This window comes from Penicillium chrysogenum, assembly GCF_028827035.1.
Source record: "Penicillium chrysogenum strain IBT 35668 chromosome Unknown utg000001l_segment0_segment0, whole genome shotgun sequence".
In the NCBI taxonomy this organism is placed as follows: domain Eukaryota; kingdom Fungi; phylum Ascomycota; class Eurotiomycetes; order Eurotiales; family Aspergillaceae; genus Penicillium; species Penicillium chrysogenum.
The window spans coordinates 1,762,334-1,782,619 of NW_026622749.1; the positions used below are offsets into that span (position 1 = coordinate 1,762,334).

Sequence of the window (20,286 nt, forward strand, 5' to 3'; positions counted from 1 at the left end):
GAAGCCGGTGGAAGGACGTGGACCGGCAACTGATTTGTGTTGAGATACAGATCACAGGGTGAATAGGAGCTGACGAGCGGATTTTCTGTCCAACTTAGCCGAAGCACAGAATCCCGAATGAAACCGATCTTACCGATGAAAGAGGCCGCGAGGACGAGGATGCAAAATCCATCCCTAAAGGGCCGCGGAGTAAGAAAAATCCCCATGAAGTGGTTTCTAGACTTATTACGGTAGAAAGCGGCACCGATTTTCATCTTAGCATTCGCTCCTATCCGTTATATAATTTTCCTTCATTGCGTGCTTTGTTGAATCCAGACACGTCTCAGCGACTGGAAAGGCAAAGAAGTCAAGGCGCACTCAATATCGGGCGCAAAATCCAAGAGGGTGACAAGCCTTCTTTTTTTCGAGTTTACAGAATATTCGGCATTCCGGAGCATGTGTTCTCCGTCGGACTCGGTATTCACTTCACTTCAGTGTGTGCGAGCTGAATTTCTTTGTCTGTCTTCAGGCAAGAAGCCACTAAAAATGGACACAAGAGAAGAGCAGGTAGTGCCTTTAGGATGGTCGAAACAGCCAATCCGTCTCCGGGGTCGGAATCAAGTAGTTGGTGATGTTGAATTCATTCGCATTGGAGGGATGGCCACTATCATCCACTGACCCAGTTGGAGGCGCGGGGCCAGCGTCCGTCAATCCATGAATTGACATTGGATTTGGCACAGGATCTGTGATTTCCAAATGAGATGGGGTAGAAGTAGTCAGGTCAGGAGCCCGAGCAGGAGGAACACGGGGAACATTGAAGAAACCAAACACATCCAGGTACTCGAGTTCGTTGGGGGCGAGGTTGCGGGTGGCCATTGTCGGCAAGGGCGGTCGGGGCTGGTGACTCTCACCAATACCATTATCAGCGGGTGATTCGCGTGGTTGGCGCGAGATCAAAAAGTCCAAGTCGAATGCACAGCGACGCATATCGGCGAGAATCTTGACCGTTGATGGTGTGGATCGTTCGCCGTCTATGGCAGTGGATTGCTGATACTCGTTGTACTCGTCTAGGACCCGTTGAAGGATGCTGCTGTATCGCTCGGCGACTTTCCAGTATTTTCCTAACTGGAATAGAGTATCCACGAAAAAGACGATATCGGGGCTGACAGTATGTGCAATGGTTGAGCCGTGAACAAGGAGTAGGCGTGCTGAGACCCAGAGAGTGAAAGCGAAGGGCGGACCCATCTTGTCTAGCATGTTGTGCTCTACAACAAACCTTGTTACTGACAGAATGTTTTCCACAGCTAGTAGGCATCGCTGGCTGGCACTATATGAGGGCGTGAAGATTGGAGATCGGGTTGTCGGGTATGCTGCCGAGGAGTGCAGACGAATTACAGCTCTATAGTAATTGACCCGTTAGTTGCTTGGAACAACAATAAAGGTGCGGCGCGCTCACGTTTGATAAGTTGCATGCAATTGCACCCAATCGCTGTGCAAAGCCCGGCCATTCTTGGGCCCACTGAAGAGTCGGGATGAGTTTTCGTAGGCATATTCCGCTGGGAGATTGAACTCCCACGACGTGAGTTCGCTGTCCAGCTTGCGATAGGTAGCCTGCCATTCCGCAACATCTGAGAGAGCGCCGATATCCACAGGCCGTTTCAAGAACAGGTGAATCCGCGAGAGGATACCCAAGATTTCAACATAGAGACCGAAAGAACCAACGTTTTCAGCTTTACTGAGATAATCTGCACGGTCACTGGAGCATTGGAACCACCGCGTCTCAACCGGTTGATTCTTCATAAAGTAATCATCCTTGCAAGGGAGTTTGCGGTCGATATCTCTGTCATCCAAGGCGAAATTGAACGCAGTCGCCAGGGTGGAATATCGGTCCAGCAAGTAGACCATCCAGAACAAACGACGTCTGCTCTCATCTTCAATCCACGAATCTGGCTCTGAAAGAGTGACAGCTCTCAGAGTATAGATTGACGGGTAGAGGGGGTTGATAAGAGAAGACTTTGCTTCCACAGCCAACCCTAGCTGAACTACAGATCGGGTAATCAGGGCAAGTAGCTTCCAACCCGGCGGGCCATTGGAAGATCCGACCAAATCAAGAGCTAAAATCACGAGTGCCTGAAGTGCCTTGACGGAAGAATTTTCCAAGCCATACAGGACGACCTTTTGTTTAGACGAGTCGTGATAACGCTTTCTGTTCTGGTCATTAAGCCTGCTGTCAGAGGAAAAACGCAGCGTTGTTGCCACAATTGCATACAGCACCATTCGGTCTGCCTCGTCTAGTGGCGAAGGGCCAAAGAAGGTATCCAGGGTTGTTCGCCGGTGGAGGATCGGGCACCAGGAATTGATATGTTCGAAATAGAGATCTACCAGAGCATAGAGCAAATCATATGGTGGCAGATCTAGATCAGGATCAGTAAGAGATTGCTCTTGATTTGAGTATATGCTGACGGGAACCTTCAAAGAAGATTCGTTTCCTGTGTAATCATGATGTGCGTTTTGGTTATGTAACAACTGGCCAACTGGCGCCGTTGACATGTCGTGTTGCAGATGATTTTGTGAGGAATTCTTCACAGAGCCATCGGATGGGCTGTTGGTGGACACGTCTGCATGGCGTGAGGGTAGAGTGACAGAAGACGCAGGGTCGTTGAAGTAAAGAGCCGTACTAGGACTAGGGCCATGGACTGCTGACGGCTCCGACGGAGAGCTATATGAAAGACGCCCAGCGTGGGGTAACTCGTGGCCCATTGAAGACTGACTTTGCAGCATATGCATCTCGATAAGCCGAGCTTGTGATTGAATAATATCTTCTAATCGATCTGATGTACGAGTGAGCTATGAAATAGATGACGAGTAGACTGTAGAATCTTACCAAGTCTTTGTTCTAGCTCCTTTCCATACCCAGCTCTCAGCCCAGGCTTCTTTCGTTCCCTATATTCGCATAGCTGGCCATTTCGGGTACACCAGCCACAGCTCGGTTGTACTCGGTCTGGGGTGGTCAATGTTAGAAACGAAACATTTGTCTAGGAACTTTTTACACCATACCGCATTTAACCTTTCGCTGCTTGCATAGTTCACGTCTTGGTAGGGTTAGTGGAAGTTACATTTCATACATGGGTAGCCGGGGCGATTCAGGTACGCACGAGACAGTGAGGGGGCGTTTTCGCTTCAAGGCTCTTGTGGAGCCATTGAGTCCAACATGGTCGTTATCAGAATCCGAAGAATACTCTGCACTCTGATCTCGGTTCGGATCACCGAATTGCTGATTGGAGGAAGGGGTCTCCTGGGCGGGAAGCGCAGTGTTCGGCATTTTGATTTAGCGAGATAGCAATTCGCCCTATCAGGGACCGAGCATGATGCAAGGCCAAGTCACAGTGTGAGGTCCAAACAGGCTGGGATCGCCTTGTATACTGTTATAAAATAGACGGGGCTTTGGGAAAGCTCTCCGCAATAGTCTTGAGCCCGAGGGAAGGAGAAGGAAGAAACAGAAATGGTCGGACTCGTGGAGCTAAGGCCTCAGGCAGAAACCGGGGCACCCCGCATTCTCCGCTTTTGGAATTCCCCTGATTTGACTTGAATCTCTTCGCTTCGGTTACTTCGATTTCTTTGATATTCTCAAATTTTAGTTCTGACAAGATATCACTGGGAAAGAGTACCAGCAAGCACTATACACCATAAGAGGGAGTGCAAACAGTCCAACAGAAATCCGTGGTCAATACCAGTCCAGGATAGTTGCAAGTCTGTCGAATATAACCTCTGATTACCGTAAACCCATTACTTTAAAGAGAAACATAAGCTCAGCACCTAGATGCATGCATGGGCGTTGGGTACCTTTGCCTTGGCTCCTATTCGCTAACCCAACAGACCTTGGACAGTCCCATAACCTCATTATGTACATATCAAGCTTTTCATGCAATTGAAGATCGAAAGCTGCTAACTCTTTGAAACATTTTTAGCCCAATATTGCCAACGTGTCACTATAGTCTACCCGGGGGACGGGCAGGGATCAGTGTCGTTACCTTCCTTACAGCTAACAACAGGCGAGTTTTAGGGGCTCTATCAAGCTGATAGATTTACTGGATTATTAGAGAGGCATAATCTATAGGTTTATTGTTTATATCCGTTTGTGGAATTTCTTGCAATATTCATATTCATGCGAATATATTGACGAATATATTGACGAATATATTGACATGAGTGCCTCAACACCCCGCTCTATATCGACGATGAAGATATATCACCAGATCTATATGTGGTAATCTGTAGAGTCTCATATTCTGTACTATAGATATTACGAGTATATACAAATACGAGACCTTCTCGCAAAGAAAAAACGGTGCATTAATCGTCGAGAGTAATCCCGAGGTCATGAAAATTGCCCAGGTGTCAAGTGTTTACATCCCCCGGGTCTTCAACGCTGTGAAATTCGAGAACTATAACCCATGGGTTTCGTAGAATTATCGAGACCATTTTTATCCGGCCCGCCTATATGTAGCTTGACATAGATAAAATAATATGTGACGCCGCAACAAATTCTCCGAGTCGCCGTTTGTCCGTCTCTGGGGGTAGCGATGCCCCGAGCTCTCCTCGGCATGTGGAATTCGTTGAAATAGATGCGAATCCCCCGCAACTGCTGGATTTCTGTTTTATTTCTCTTCTTCTATCTCCTCCTGTAGATAACTGAGTTCTTTTTCCCTGAGGCTTGTTCATTTCATACATCATGGGTTCAACAACGGCGACAACGGAATTCCCCCGCATTAAGGAAGTCCGCACCTTCATCATTGATGGTGTTGGCTCTGGCGGTGATTATCACAATGTAAGAGCTCTGAAATATGATTTGTCTTAATATATGACATGCTAACTATCGTCACAGGTCAAAGGAGGCCACTGGCTGGTCGACAGCAACATCTCCACCCCCATGACCAAGTGGGCACAATTCCGTGGGTCGCGAACATCATGGGGTATCAATGTCTTGGGATCATTCTGTGTGGAGATTGAGGCCACTGATGGTACCAAGGGCTTCGCGACTGGTTTCGGAGGTCCGCCTGCATGCTGGCTGACCCAGCAACATTTCAACCGCTTCCTGGTTGGCGCGGGTATGTACACCATCTCACATACACATAGAACAATGGATCTTTCTGACGAACCATGTTTTAACAGACCCCCGTGACACCAACGACCTCTTTGAGAAGATGTACCGCGCCTCGATGTTCTACGGCCGCAAGGGTCTACCCGTCGCCGTGATCTCGGTTATTGATCTGGCTCTGTGGGATCTGCAGGGCAAGATCCGCAATGAGCCCGTCTACAAGCTAATCGGAGGTGCGACTCGAACCCGATTGAACTTCTACTGCACCGGTCCCCAGCCTGGCTCCGCAAAGGCCGCCGGCTTCATCGGCGCCAAGGTGGCACTGCCACACGGTCCTGATGAGGGTACCGAGGGCCTTCTGAAAAACGTTGAATACCTGCGCCAGCAGCGCGAGAAAGTCGGCGCTAACTTCCCACTACGGGTGGACTGCTACATGTCTTTGACTGTCCCTTACACAATCCAGCTAGTCAAGCGTTGTGAGGCTATTGGGCTCGACATTGACTGGTGGGAGGAGTGCCTCTCGCCCGATGACTTCGACGGCCACGCGCTCCTCAAGCGTGCCCACCCGACTGTTACTTTTACCACTGGCGAGCACGAGTACTCCCGCTATGGCTTCCGCAAGCTGATCGAGGGCCGCAACGTTGACATCCTCCAGCCCGATGTGATGTGGGTTGGTGGAATGACTGAGCTACTTAAGGTTTCTGCCATGGCTGCTGCTTACGATCTCCCTGTTGTGCCCCATGCGTCCGGTCCCTACTCGTACCACTTTGTCGTTTCTCAGTCCAATAGTCCCTTCCAAGAGTACCTTGCCAACTCTGCCGATGGCCACACCGTCGAGCCTGTGTTTGGTAACCTTTTCTTGAACGAGCCGATTCCTACCAAAGGCTACCTTGACGTCTCTGTTTTGGACAAGCCCGGATTCGGTCTGGAACTCAATCCCGCTGCTCCTCTGATTCCCGCTGCTGCTATCCTTACGCCTGCACCCCAGAAGTCCCTACGCGCACCCGACAACGCAGAGGCGGTCAATGGCAATGGTTCTGCGTAAACGTTGACCATTTGGCGGGATTATTTGCCATCTTCATGTCTTTGATTCATTCCAATCAGTTATCTACGCACTATACGAGAATCATGTATATACACATCGGATAAAAAAAATAAACAAATCTCATCCATTTTCATACCGATTATCATTTAGATGGTACAAATTTTGCCTCACCCTATGTATATAAGCGGTATAAAAGCAATTTAATCGGTGCTACTTCAATGCCACTGGATAATTCAAAACTCCAACATATATTGCCCCTCTCTATATTCTGCCGGAGTGGGGTTTCCCCACACTCGGGGTAACATCACCACGAACCCCCGAGCTTATCGAGAAATCACCCACTTCGCCCAAGGTGAGAATTTGTGAGAATTGCGAAGAACACCTCTACATCTGTAACATCATCAATGGATTTCCCACAGTTACTAGTTGGTAAAGTTGCCGCCATCACTGGTGGCCTCACAGGAATTGGACGGGTAGGATTTCCCATCTCCGGAATTTGAATGGATTCAGAAAAGCAGAAAAGAAAAGCACACTAACTCTACTACAGGCGATTGCCCTTGATTACATCCGTCATGGAGCTAAAGTCTCCATCAGCCATCTCGGCGGCGCAAAGGAAGACACGCTGCTAGAAGCACTACGCAAAGACGTGAACGAGATCGAAGCCGAAGCAGCGAACACCCGATTCCTCACAGTTCCCGGCGACATTTCGCAGCCGGAGACAGGTCAGAGCTTCGTCGCAAAGACCGTCGAGACATTTGGTCGGCTAGATGTATTCGTCAGCAACGCAGGCGTGTGCCAGTTTGCTGAATTCCTAGAGTGAGCTATAACCTACCATTTCACCCCTCTTTTCCTCTCTAACGATCCCGCCAGACTCGAACCCTCCCTCTTAAACCACACAATCTCAACAAACCTCTCGGGCGCTTTCTATGCCACCCAAGCCGCCGCCCGCCAAATGGCACTGACCCAGTCGCCATCCGGCGGCTCCATCATCGGCGTTAGCTCCATCTCCGCTCTGGTAGGCGGCGCGCAGCAGACACATTACACCCCCACTAAGGCCGGGGTGTTGAGTCTCATGCAGTCGTGTGCGTGTGCGCTCGGAAAGTATGGTATTCGTTGCAATGCGCTGCTGCCGGGGACTATCCGGACGCAGCTTAATGAGGAGGATATGAAGGACCCTGTTAAGCGGAGTTATATGGAGGGTCGGATTCCGCTGGGCCGACTCGGTCAACCGCGGGATCTGGCTGGGCCAGCTGTTTTCTTGGCCTGTGAGGAATTGAGTAGCTATGTGACTGGTGCGCAGCTACTGGTTGATGGTGGGTTATTTGTTAACCTGCAATGAGGATATGTACAGCTGTTTCTTTTCTTGGAAGTCTCAAGCTATTTATTTATGTATATACGTACTTCAAGCTCAAATGACTTTCCATTTCTGTCCTTCATAGTAATGGAATCTCTAGATCTCTATACCATAAGCATGCAAAGCAACAGATCCCCATACACCCCTCTTTTGTTCCTCAGATAATCCCCTCCGTTCCAAAGCCTCCTCCACCACACGTCTCCATCTGCCCCAAGAGACATCATTTCCACCGCCGCCGACATTGCACACCGGCCAGTCTGATCCAAACATGACACGGTCCGCCCCAAAAGCGTCAAAAACAACATCAGTCCATGGCTGCACGCGTTCAACAATTGCCCCAAAATCTGGCACCGACTCCGCCTCTAACGGTAGAAGCTCCGAAAACGCCCCAGAAAGCTTCATAAAAGTTCTAGGGTTTGCCCTCGCCATCTTAGTGACAAGATCCTTCCACTCAAGGAACTCCGGATGAGAGCGAATATCATCTGACATCAAACGAAGATTGGGCTTGCACAAATGGTCTGTAGCAGTCAGCAAGGAGAATCCAAGCAGGAACAACCAAAAGGAAAAGAAAAGAAAGCGTGTGCGTGAGAGAGAGAGAGGGATAGAGAGAGAGACATACTAATAACAATCGTAAGCGCCTCATCTCCCTCCAAGCCCCCATAAACCAGCTCCATCATCTCAACCGCCTCCCTCAATTGCCCCAAACCGCCAGACCTCGCATCAACCCCAAGATCAAAAACAAACCCCTCCCTCCCCAGCCACCTCAACCCCTCGACAAACCCGTCCCCAAGCATAGTCCCAGCAACCTTATCCTGAACCAAATACCTAAAACCCCCTAACCTTCCCCCAAACCTCGTGCCCAGTCCGGGCACGGACCTGCTCCATATACGCGCTCAGCACATCCGGCCCGCCTGGCACAGGCGCCCACGGCACAATCCCCAGACAGAGCGTCTTGTCGTGCGAGACGTGACCCTCGCCTGGGATGGGTGTACCGAGGGCTATACGTGTTAAGAGGGAGACTTCATCTAAGGCATGTTGCCAGCCGTGGTTGGGTGGGGTTGAGTCGGTGATTGAGGAGAGTCGGTCTGTTTCTAGGAATATGAAGCCCCGCATGAGGGACGTAGCGTTAGATTGTGCTACTGCGTGGCGGTATTCGTTCACGCTGTGTTGTGTGCCAAGTGGGTTGTTGGCGTTGTGCCAGGATAGGGTTTTTAGGTGCGTCGCTGGGAAGAGGTGGATGTGGGAGTCCACGATTGGGATTCGGTTTGTTGGCGTCATGGTTTAGGGTTATGTAGTTGAGTGTTATCTTCCAAGGTTGTTTTATTGCACTCGGCTGGGAGTGTTTTGGCTGTGGGGTTTAGCCAAGTTGCACTTTGCTTGAAAGAGGGCGGATGCGGGGTTGGTTATTCATACAAAATACTTCTGGTGTCTGGCTCTGGTTTGTTTGAGGCGTTCATAGACTAAAGTAATATTTTTAGGGAGAACGTTCAAATTCTTGATTCATGGGAGCTAACGCTCGGTGGTTCTTGTCCCGAATCCAGAGCTTGGTGGAGACAAGTAATTTCCGGCACTGTTAGCTATTGAATTCCACATAAATTCTACAGAGCTACGCCAACAGGGAGTAATGCTATATGTAGGACAGAAAGAAATTCATATGCACGAGAAAGGGTCAGGAGTATACATACACCAAGTGGATAATACCACGAGGGCAACAAAGGGAATGCATCAAGGAACATAAAGAGGAAAATCACAGTAGCAGTAACAGAGGCAAGGTAAAAAGGATGTGAACAACCCCCTCTGTAACACAGCAAAAGGGACAGGGTATGTATGTATGCATGCATGCCTCGTAGGCGTGCAGTAAAAGTTCAAGTTCAAAAAAAGGAAAAACAAAAGACAAGAAAAAGTAAAGGTGATGTCCCAAATTGCAACTCGCCAGGTCGTCTTCACCATGATCAGGGAGCAAGGAAGATGTGAATGGGATGCAATGCAATGATGCACGTTTTTCCCCAGCACTCCGATGCGCTGCTCCCAGTTTGATCTATACAAGGTTTCCTCTGCACCCGCAGATCCTCAAAAGCTAGTCATCCATAGGCTTGTCTTCCAGAGTGACTCTGTTAGGTTCGCTTTCAGCGATGCTGCTTCGGTTGCTGTCAGTGCCAGTACTGGCACCAACAGCCGAGCCAGTGGGGAAACTCGACAAGCTACCAAGGCCTGGCTTACGACTGGACCGAGCGCCAGAAGAGCGGGACATAGAACTCCGCTTCTCGAATTCGGCGGATGTTGCAGCCGGAGTAGGTGTAGGAGTTGGTGAGCCATCGGATGCAGTTTCTGGAAGAGGAACAGGAGGGGGGCTAGGGGAGCTCGAGTGGGTGCTGGCGCTGGCAGCAGCCGAGGCCGGGGACTCAGTATACGTGCCGTTAGTAACATTGCTAACAGTCTCAGCAACTTGGGTGTTCACAGTAGGAGCATCCTCAGATCCGGCCTGGGGAGGCTTGCTGGCTGGTACATCTAGACTAGTACCGCGGGTGGATCTGCGGTCTGAAGGGCTGTTGACGTTGATCGGGAACCGGCCAATCTCCGAAGCACCACTCGAGCGGTCACGTCGATGTCGTTGGCGATTGGCGGGACTGGTTGCCCGGCTGCGGTTGACAATGGCGCGTTGGCGGGCCTCCATCGCCGCACGGCGGTTACTCTCGTCCGTGCTAATGGCGCGTGGACGGTTGGAGCTGGAGCTGGTAATTCCGAGCGCACTCGATTGGCGCTTAAGTTCGCCAAAGATAGAGTCCTTGTGAGCAAACAGATCGCGGATCAAGCGATAGCTGTGGCGTTCGTTCATCGTCAGAGTGTTCTCTATGCGAGGACGGAGAATACAAGGGGAAAAGGCCTGTGCCAGCAGAGCGATGTATTCTTCGTCGGCCGAGGTCAAATCAATCAGGCGCGTGAAGTGAGTCATAATGGCATCAAGCGTAGCGATATTGACAAGGCGGAGTTGTCCAAGGGTGCTTTGCAAAACCTTGATCCGTCCTTCTTCGGTGGTCTCATGAGCAGTGGTAGAATAAATCGTCTTCACGATCTCGTAAACTTGTGAGGAAACCAATGAGTCTACCCGGGTATTAGCATAAACATGGACCGAGCCACCAAGAGAGCGACGAACCTGGCAATTCAAGAAGGTACAATCTTAAAACGCTCGCAATAACTGGGATCTCGAACTGAGGCAACACCTCGGCATAATCAGCCTTGCTGTTGTTCAGAGCTTGACGAAGCTTGTGCGTCGTGCTTAGTTCAACTTCGGTTAGCCAGATCATTCGCCGCGTTTCATCGCCCTCAAGTTCAGGGTAGCCTGTGGGATTTGTGAGCCTTAACTCATGAATTCGAATATATTCCATGGATTTCTTACGATTATCTAGGTAGGTCAGGATAGTGGTCACCAGGATCGGAACACGTTTGCGGTCGGCACGGGCTCTAGCTTCGAGGTCGACACCGAAGTTTTGTTCTGGTGGAAATTAAAATTAGCAACGCTTCATCATTACACAATCACCGTGACTGTACCTTCAACGGAGCCATAGTAGTTCTCGTATGCCTGGATCTTGGGTACGAATCCACCAGTACGGTAGTTCTCCAGCAGATATCTCAAGTCACCGAGGGGCTGAATTGTTTCCTGATATAACATCATATGATCCACTGTGCTCTGCAGGTTGGGAATGACATTGCTGATGGCGCCCGAGAAGTCAAGAACCACCGCTTTGATGGCCTTGAGGCGATCCAGCTCACACTGCTCCATGTATTTGAGCTGGCCAATGACTTCTTCCTCCAGACGGCAGCGGATCTGGTCAAGCTTACGAACAGCAACCTTGTACCGTTCATCCGCTTCCAAGGCCTCCCTCCGGAGTTTCTCTGAAGGTGTCTCGTTCGGGTAAGGGTTGTTGAGAGGATTCCAGCCAGATAGCATTTCAGAGACAGATGCAATGGGCGAGTCGCTGCCGCTACCGTCCTCGCTTGATGCCGCTGAGGTGACACGCATGAGAGGCTTCTTTTTTTCTGGGATACCGGTGATTTGGAATACTTTGGGGCGCCACTGATAGTTCATCTTGGAGCTATTGGCAAACACATTGCCCATGTTTCCAACCAAGCGGAGAAGGCCATTGTCTACCATATCCTGACCAATTATCTCCACTTGAGCGAGATTTTCAGCCTCCATGTGAGTTTGGATATACTGCGCGATATCCGCGCCAGTGGAAACATTTTGATAGGTACCGATAATGGGGACCTTCGCCTCGCCAAGCTTGATGTTATCAAGCATATGGGTGAGGAGCTTTTTGAGGTGGTCTGGCGGGAATATCCGTTCACCCAACTCGACGGGGTCTTCCTCTGGCTCTTCCTCGGTGGGGAGAACGATCTTCGGGGGAGCTTTGATCTTGGGGCTCGACTCAGGGTCTTGGAAAGCAAGTTTGTTCTCTTCTTCCAGATCCTCAACGACACGACACTTATTGAAGTAAGTACTGCGCAACTTCTTTACCAACTCCGCCTGCTTGGTGTGTTCCTTGATGCGGGATTGGAGGAGGTCGTGCGAATACTGAACACGCATATCGTGCTGCTCGCCCCAACGCCGGAAGGGCGATACAACCAATTCACGGATATTGTTAGCAATCTTCTGGTGGTTCTTGGAGGCCTCAACCATCTCGGTACGGATTCCTTCGTATGCCTATCACGAGGTTCGCGCGACGTCAGTCTTCCTTCACTCCGGTACATTCTAGGCGTCTAAAACACACCTTTCTGACACTGGCGCCGTCATCCTTGCCGAATCCCGCCGGAGTCAGCCTGTCCACGCTCGGGGCAATGTCTCCCATGCGGAGACCATACTGCTCTTCTGCATCTGCACGCATGGACGCAATGGCCAATATCTGCCTGTTTTCCACAACGCCCTGCTGCAGCTTCCCGTACAATACCCCCAGACCCGAAGCATAGTCGGGGGTCCAGAAAGAGTCCGCGAAACCAGGCATTATCGCGGCGGCTAAAAGGCTGATTCAGGCCGTCAAGCGGAGACACGTTATGATCGGCGTAAGAAGGGAAAGCGACCCGGCAGCTGACACCGGTGAGTTCGTATGTTCGGAGGAAAATGGGAATCGTAAAAGCGTGGAGAAAACGCGAAACCGAGAGTCAATCGGAAATACTTGATGTTGAGCGGCTACTGAGGCACAGTGTGCGATAAGGCCAAGGACACCGAGGGAAGACCGACTGGCTTAGTTGTCAACTCAATATCCAATCTTGACGCTGGATGGAACTGCGCATAGACCGAGGCACCAATGACGAAGCAGGGAAGATCACTTTGGAACGCACGAGAAGCGAGTGCGCAGGGTGTTAAGCGCCGGATCGCGGAAAAGTTTGAGGCTAAAATGAGCGAAAGCCAGGCTAAGCAAATTGCAATGCAAGTCGGCAGGAAGCTGGCAACAAAAACAAAGAAAGACAGAAATGGGAAAGATGAAGATGGAGACGGAGTAGATGGAGTTATGGATTTCCAGATCGCAGCCCTGGAGGGCGTCATGTGGCTCGTAATATTACGGGGATTTGCGTACATCTGAGACCAATACCGCCTAGTTAAAAGTCCTTTGGCTTACAACCTGGCTCTTCCAAGGTTGTCCCCACCGTCTTCGAATCCACTCGGGCTATTTTTGGGGTTGAAAATTACACTGGGGTGGTAATCCGCTGCAAATCTTTATATTTGGGTGTTTTTTTCAACCGTTGAAAAAAAAGGGGGTTGGTGGATGTGCGTCTTCAAATGTTGTCTCTTTATGTTTACAACTAAATTGCATTGACATTGTGGCTACGAGCACTTGCCCGAGGGTAATCATGTACATCAATCAAAATGTATTACAGAATATAGTGCAATACTATAATATATGTGGCACCCTACTCTTAAGCCGTTGATCATGCCTGGCTTCCTGGGTCAACTGCTCCCCACAGGTATGCCAAGCCTGGAGGCTCGAGATTATGATCGGCGTTAATATATGTTGTAGACTGTCAAAGGGAGTTTTAAGTCCTCTGAAAGTGTATGGATGCTTTGTATACATATGTAATGTTCGTAGAAAAATTATCGTATCTTGGTTACATACGTATCTTTAAACTATGTAGCTTTCCAGGTAAGATGCAAGAACAAGATGTAGTACATAGGGGGAGATGTTGTCGAATGCAAAAGAATATCGAAAAAAGAGACAACGTCCGCTTAACAGAAGAACTTATAAACCTTCTTCCACTTGGGCCATTCTCTTTGCTCGGCCATCTCCTGCTCAATTAAATGCTGGATATCAAGGTCGCGACGACCGGTGACCAAATCCACCTCGGACGTGCGAACAAACTTGGTCTTGTACATGATCTTATAACCGATGTAGCAAATCAGAACCACGGGGGCGGCCAAGTAGACAGAGAAGAATTTGTAGGCAATCTCCTGAGAGGTCATGTCTGCGTAACCAATGGGGGCGAACCCAACCCAGAACTGGGCAACCAGCACGAGACAGTTGAAAATGAAACCGACCCACGAGCCAATGACGCCGGGCTGGGAACGGAAAGCCAGTTCGTCCAGGCTGTGGCCCTGTTTTTTCCATGCGCGACGGAAGAGGATGTGGGCACCACACACGGAACCCCAGGTGAAAATAGATGACAGACCCGAGATGGCCATCATCCATTCGAAGGCGGTAGTCTGCACGTCAGAGGCGGCGAGGTAGGAAAGCAGACCCAATATAGATGCAATGGTAATGGCGGGTAGAGGACGTCCCTTGCGGTCAATGTATGCTAGGAACTTGGGGGCTTGGCCCTGCTCGGCAAGGGCAGCAAGAGTACGTGAGGATCCATAGACGGAGGAATTGCCGACAGACAGGACCGCAATCATAATCACGACATTCATGATCGAAGGCAAAGCCTTAATTCCTGCGTTCTCAATAGCAATGACGAAGGGAGAGGCCTTGGCATCGGCGGAAGAGCTACCGCTGATAAGTCTCTCGTCGTCATATCTCACTAGGAGGCCGACAAGGGTAAGGGAAACTATGTAGAAGAGAGCAATACGCCAGAAGACTTGCTTAACGGCTGTCGGAAGGGACTTGCGAGGATTGGTGGTTTCGGCGGCGGCAAGACCAACAAGTTCGGTTCCAGCAAAGGCAAATGCGGCATTGACAAAGACACTGCAGAGACCCTTGAAACCGTTCCTAAATGCACCTGGGTCGTACCAGTACCTGGCGCCGATGTATCCACCTTGGGGTCCACCACCGCAGTTGAGGATGATTCCAAGTATACTAACAGCAAAGTTAGTTAGACATTCAAGTTTCAGTAAACAGCAGCGTAACTCACATGAAACCAATAACGGCAATGACCTTAATGAGGGAGAAGACAAATTCAGCTTCACCATATCCTCGCACACCGAATAAGTTGATTGAGACAATCATAACCCAGAAGATAGTTACCCAGGCGGCATTTGAAACCCCTGGGTTCCAATAATCGACCGTGATAGAAGCAGCGACGATCTCCAAGGGTAAGACGATAAGCCACTGAAGAGCGTAGTTCCAGCCCATGGCAAAACCCCAAGCAGGATCGACGAAACGAGTCGAATAATGGGCGAAAGAACCGGCAACGGGGAAGAGAACTGCCATTTCACCCAATGCATGAACTGTACAGTAAAGCATGCATCCGATCAAGATATAGGCAATCAATACTGAGGCTGGACCACCGGTGGCCAAAACAGATCCGGAACCAACGAAAAGACCAGTACCTACGTAGTAAACGGAATTAGCAAGGTCGAATAAGACGAGAGAATAATCAGTAGATAACATACCAATAGAACCACCGATAGCAATCATCTGCAGATGACGACCCTTCAAGCGACGCTGCAACGGGGAGTGAGCAGTGTTATGGGCGGCAGTCTCAGCATCGAATCCAGAACCATCAGCTCCAACATGACCGGTGACTGTATGATTGGGGTCTCTCTTGAAACTGTCAAAGATTCGTTGGCCTATGCCTCCCCGCGTTGGAGATGAGTCGCCATAAGCTGGGGGGGCCTCCGCGCCAGTCTGGACGGCCTCAAACTTCTTCTCCTCCATAATGTGTATGTGAATAGGTTCCTCTTCCGAGGGTGAGATTATCTAGAAGAGAGGAAAGAAGGATCTGTATGCTCGACCTGAGGGCTCCAGAGAATCCAGGCCTACCAATGCAGAGGGTAAGCCAAGTAGAAGTTTGACCGTTTGGGAGGAGGGGGCGAGGGTATAAATACAACCAGTCCAATTTCAGATCAAAGCGATATAATTTATTTTTACGGTTTCCATAATCAAATTAAAATCGAATTAAATCAAAAGCACCCAAATCTATCTGCATTCATGCGCTTAGACCGACTAGAGTTTTGCACTAATAACATTTCAGACTCCAACCTTCTGATAACCTTGGCATGCTCTTGGGTAACGCCCGAGTCCGGGAGGGCAAATTATCTTCCTTTTTTTATTTAATTCAGGTTTATGGCTGATCCATATTGAGGCCATGAATTACTCATGATTCATACATATCTACGGAATACATAGGTAGTCGCGGAATAAAACTGCAAACGGTCAAGTTCCCACAGCTTTTACCGGTAGATAAGGCCTTGGGGCTTGCAACCATGGTGTTTCACCCGACTATCTTATTGTTTTAGAACAAAAAGGGGAAAGCGAGATAATTATCGTAGGATGTGGAACCCTGTCTGGTAGACGCCACTACTTATCTATCTCTCGCGTGATTTAGCCTGTCACAACGGAAGGACCTCAACGGATCTCACCTCATGCCAATATCTACTATTAACTTAGCTTGACTATCTCCACGATCTGAATCCCGAGGTCGTATTACATGGATAGTCATGCTGACAAGTCTCCAGCGACTTTTCCTGGGATTATCCATGGATGATATTCTGTGTGCCGACAAGGGAAAAGCCAAGCTTCTGGAGACCAAAGACGGCAACTCCCCAGATTCACTAAACCCCATCTGTCGGTTTCTCCGCACTCTACCCATGGAAGATAGTCGATCATTGCCCAATCAGACAAACCTCGGGAGATAAGAGCGCACCTGCGCACCTCCCTTTCCCCCGGGCTTCCACCGAACACTGCTGAGGTGCGTCCACGGGTGTTTCCTAGGTTCTTGTTCTAGAATACTTTATCTTGCTGAGTTGGTATTCTAAGTTTACACAAAATAACCTTAGAAACATACTAGCATTACTCTATAATATACTAATCTACTGGCGATTAAACGGGATGGGAATTTCTTTTCATTTCTCACCCCTTGCCTATGGGAAGGCTTCCCGACGGACCCCGTTCCTATCGCATGCGCTATGGGCTACAAGGAATATGCGTGTATTGCCATATGGCTGGAGAAATTCGCCCCACTGAGGCTTGTTCGCAACCTTTCACAATTGAGTTCCCTGACCGTCACCTCGGTACGGAGTATAGTCTTGGCCTGTGGATGTGGCCAGAAAGGCAGACGAGAGAGACTGTGCAGAGTCCACCAAGAACCACCTCGGTCGGGTTCGCCACTACCGCATGACATTTAGCTATGGTCCCTGGGATAAGGGATGGTGCCATGAAACTCTGTTAACCCTGTGCTTAGGCAAACTCTGTGCTTAGGCGTTTCGAAGCGAGGGTTTCTCCCTGCATGGCTCGTGGCGGTCTGCCATTCATATGCATGGAAGCACGGGAGAAGCATACCAGGAAGCCAAGAGGGCATGTTGGGGAGATATTATCATGCGGTGTTCATTAGAGACAGGTGGAATGATTGGCCTGGTGTCGGCGCGTTAAATAATACGCTCGTGCTTTTATTTTATTTTATATTTTTGCTGGGCAATGTGCAGAACATATCGATCAGGAAGCTCTGGTAGGTCCAAGACCATGCCCTCGCATCTTGGGTCCGCGAATAGACTTTTGTAGGCCAATAGCTGAATTCGGGCATCCTCGTCAAAGAAGAAATTAATCACATTTGGTGAATAGTGGACGTTGAGATCTCAAGGTGTTTATAATCGGGTGACCTCTGATTTCGAGTGTGAGAAGCCCTTTGCGACCAAATCGAAATGTGCAAACGACCGCACTAGTCTTATCTTTCATGTCTGCTTTACGGGTCAAGGACATGACCAGTTTCTGAGATAGGTAAATCCACAACGTGAGACTCGGTTGGCCCATGCATCCCGGTCAGATAATAGGGGCGGAAAAAGACGCACCAGTGTTCTCGGCCTTGAGCTGAATTGAATTGATGCTTGACTACCAGCCACTCAAGCCTTCGCCAGCTGATGGCGCGCAGTAGCCGATTTTACTGGCCACGCTCCCGCAACAGATAGCCACGGTAACATCGGGCTGGGTTGGCATTCGTGTTCCGGTGACAGGAGCCATGGCCGACCGATTGTCCTTCGTTGATGTTAGGTCAGCGGCTGCGCCCGGATCCTGGTCCAATGTACAGAGTACTTTGTACGTTGTACAAAATTGCTGCCTACCCGCGTAGGTAGGTGCGGGTGCTCATGTGAAATCTGTCGGTTAGATCTGTAGCACAAAGTTAGCTCTTCCGTGAACACACCCGTGGACCCTACTAAGTAAGGTTATTTGTCGGTTTCCAAGGTTGAGTAGCAGAAGTCTACGGGTAATACCCCGCAAAATAGTCTCTGTACGATCGGAGTACTCCGTACCAAACGTTTCGCTCGAGGTTACTCAAGTCGACGAGAATCGCTAGAAATGAATGCCCCAAACAGCACGCAATGAGCATTCAGGGTTTCGCCACCGCCACGAAATTGTCCGCTATTAGCCCAGGCTGATGCATTTACTTCATTCGGAGTACATTTGTTCTAGTTCCTTTCCGCCATGTTCATAATCCCCGACTTGCTGCCAAGTCGGACCCCCCCCATTTAGGTCCATGAGGCGCTTGGTGTGTTCCATAGTTACTTTGTCTCACTCCAAGACTCAGTTAAAAGCCCTCACGGTGAACATGACTATAATTAATATATCCAAATATAAATTGGAAATCCGAAGTCGACATTAGGTGCATATAAAATGCGGGGGTGACAATCTGTTAGGTAACAGTTTCCACATAGTCAACTTTGGAGTCTGGGGAAAGACGGGACAACGAAACCTCATGCTTTCAGAATTGAATTCGGTAACAGTGAATAGTACTCGAATAATATCCATGATTATCCGCAGCTGGTGCTGCATCTGCAGCCCGTCCCTAGAGCCCCGTATGCATCGACCCCCTTTCATGTCCCTGACTAAGGCTGCCGCTTTCTTGTGCTTATCTTGCTTTAAAATAGTTTCTGGAATCCTTCTCCAATACTCCTACATATGTTATAGATGACTCTCTAGTGTTTACAGCATCGCTAGGATTAGACCGGTCTATGCCCAGAGTAGGTAGGGGCTATAGTATATATCGAATAATGTGCCGTAGATGATCCCATCTAAATTAGCTACTCGTTAAGGTTCGCCGTCATCATTAATCTCCACTTAACGGCAGTTAACTGACTAGCAATATAACACGCTGAATGTGGGGTATTAAGTCGATTTGGAGTTCCTTTGCTCTACGTTGTAAATCATGATATCCAAAGTGAAGAATTTCCCGATCGGTACGCGCCAGCGGCCTCTGCTCGTATCGAATGGATGTCCCAGATCTTGCTAATAGCCGGTTGTAAACTGTAAATAGCGCGCGGCGACCGGGTTTAGCCGTCGATACCCTGATTCCAGGGAGAACGACTTGTGGTTGGGGGGGTGGGCTTATCCTGGACCGCTGCTTGCCCAGAGGTCTTTTGTAGGCTAGTTCCTGCATGCTTTATCTCGCATATCATTGGAGGCTGCAATGGTCCCTTTTAGCGGACTGCATTGTGGTAGACTCCCCTGGATCATGGCTAGCCATCACTGCGATGGAGATCCTCTTCGGCGAAGAACACGTTCACTTGGATGTTGTTGACAACAGCTTCTTCTTGGTCCTACTTCAATGCTGACCTACGCGCTGCCCGAGACACGGGATAATGGGAAGAGACCAAAAGCACGCTTGACATGGAGGTTCGTTCATTCAACGATTTTGTTCTATCTCGTTGCATTCGGTATCATTAATACACAAAATTTTATTTTCGTCATGGCAAGAACTGGGTATCCCAAGCTCATGAACTTGCCACTGGGCCTTCACCACCGGGAATCAACTGGTTGAAGAGTCAATAAAGCACCGGGTTGGGCTCAAGGTGAATTTAACTTACCATGCAGATATTGTTTCCATTCAGCAAGAGCTTAGGGAGCTTGATTTGGGCACCGGTGTAGTCGCTAAGAGCAAGTTAGTCTAGGGCGTAATCACAAGAGTGACCTGTCGGAAATCTCGAAATTGGATTTCGCAAATCAGATAGAGATGAACGAGCACTGCTCAGGGGCGGAGGAGCCAAGGCAACCAAACACGATCACAGAAAAAGAAATGGTAGGTCAAATCTAGAAAACGAAAATATCAAAGAACGTACAACTCTGTCACGTCTTCCATAACCATGTCTAAATCGAAATTAGTGCCTGGTGAGATCGCCACTTCTCATGCAGGGATACTCACTGACGTAGTCATCGAATCCGAGTAAGGTCCCGGAGAACTCTTCGTAAGCATTAGTACGCTGGTGCAGTTCCGTTATCAACATTGAATTTTAACTGACCTTTGTCACCCTTCATGACAACCCAAATCCGGGAGCCAACACACTTATCAATGAGCTCTATCAAACGGGTTAGCGGGGTTATGGCTTTCTTGGGCCATCAGGTACGGACCAAGAGGAAGCAGCTGAGAAGCCATGATGTCAGGAGATATAAAATA

General features: G+C 49.3%; 8 protein-coding genes across 8 annotated transcripts; 3 read left to right on the forward strand and 5 right to left on the reverse strand.

Moving 5' to 3' along the window:
- Positions 1-555: 555 nt before the first annotated feature.
- Positions 556-3,301, reverse strand: N7489_000707 (putative C6 transcription factor; the record flags this gene model as incomplete). The annotated part of the gene is made up of 5 exons (XM_056706462.1): positions 556-1,378; positions 1,436-2,810; positions 2,864-2,980; positions 3,037-3,071; positions 3,135-3,301. 5 exons carry the CDS (start codon positions 3,299-3,301, stop codon positions 556-558), a joined length of 2,517 nt encoding a protein of 838 aa, XP_056570764.1.
- A 1,410-nt stretch (positions 3,302-4,711) lies between these two features.
- N7489_000708 (L-rhamnonate dehydratase) lies at positions 4,712-6,122 on the forward strand (the record flags this gene model as incomplete). The annotated part of the gene is made up of 3 exons (XM_056706463.1): positions 4,712-4,807; positions 4,865-5,087; positions 5,152-6,122. The coding sequence occupies 3 exons, from the start codon at positions 4,712-4,714 to the stop codon at positions 6,120-6,122; spliced, it is 1,290 nt and encodes a 429-aa protein (XP_056570765.1).
- A 404-nt stretch (positions 6,123-6,526) lies between these two features.
- On the forward strand, positions 6,527-7,461 carry N7489_000709 (SDR family NAD(P)-dependent oxidoreductase; the record flags this gene model as incomplete). The annotated part of the gene is made up of 3 exons (XM_056706464.1): positions 6,527-6,595; positions 6,670-6,938; positions 6,993-7,461. 3 exons carry the CDS (start codon positions 6,527-6,529, stop codon positions 7,459-7,461), a joined length of 807 nt encoding a protein of 268 aa, XP_056570766.1.
- A 111-nt stretch (positions 7,462-7,572) lies between these two features.
- Positions 7,573-8,754, reverse strand: N7489_000710 (uncharacterized protein; the record flags this gene model as incomplete). The annotated part of the gene is made up of 3 exons (XM_056706465.1): positions 7,573-7,994; positions 8,096-8,288; positions 8,317-8,754. 3 exons carry the CDS (start codon positions 8,752-8,754, stop codon positions 7,573-7,575), a joined length of 1,053 nt encoding a protein of 350 aa, XP_056570767.1.
- Positions 8,755-9,553: 799 nt separating this feature from the next.
- N7489_000711 (GTPase-activating protein RGD2) lies at positions 9,554-12,476 on the reverse strand (the record flags this gene model as incomplete). Its single annotated transcript, XM_056706466.1, has 4 exons — positions 9,554-10,578; positions 10,631-10,969; positions 11,026-12,178; positions 12,246-12,476. 4 exons carry the CDS (start codon positions 12,474-12,476, stop codon positions 9,554-9,556), a joined length of 2,748 nt encoding a protein of 915 aa, XP_056570768.1.
- Positions 12,477-12,779: 303 nt separating this feature from the next.
- On the forward strand, positions 12,780-13,055 carry N7489_000712 (uncharacterized protein; the record flags this gene model as incomplete). The annotated part of the gene is made up of 1 exon (XM_056706467.1): positions 12,780-13,055. One exon carries the CDS (start codon positions 12,780-12,782, stop codon positions 13,053-13,055), a length of 276 nt encoding a protein of 91 aa, XP_056570769.1.
- Positions 13,056-13,696: 641 nt separating this feature from the next.
- Positions 13,697-15,560, reverse strand: N7489_000713 (amino acid permease GAP1; the record flags this gene model as incomplete). Its single annotated transcript, XM_056706468.1, has 3 exons — positions 13,697-14,759; positions 14,815-15,232; positions 15,296-15,560. 3 exons carry the CDS (start codon positions 15,558-15,560, stop codon positions 13,697-13,699), a joined length of 1,746 nt encoding a protein of 581 aa, XP_056570770.1.
- A 4,031-nt stretch (positions 15,561-19,591) lies between these two features.
- N7489_000714 (RNA-binding protein LSM5) lies at positions 19,592-20,285 on the reverse strand. The gene is made up of 6 exons (XM_056706469.1): positions 20,241-20,285; positions 20,132-20,188; positions 20,035-20,073; positions 19,952-19,979; positions 19,700-19,763; positions 19,592-19,645 (listed from the first exon to the last, which is right to left on the reverse strand). The coding sequence occupies exons 1-6, from the start codon at positions 20,263-20,265 to the stop codon at positions 19,607-19,609; spliced, it is 252 nt and encodes an 83-aa protein (XP_056570771.1). The 5' UTR covers positions 20,266-20,285; the 3' UTR covers positions 19,592-19,606.
- Between the last annotated feature and the right edge of the window lies 1 nt (position 20,286).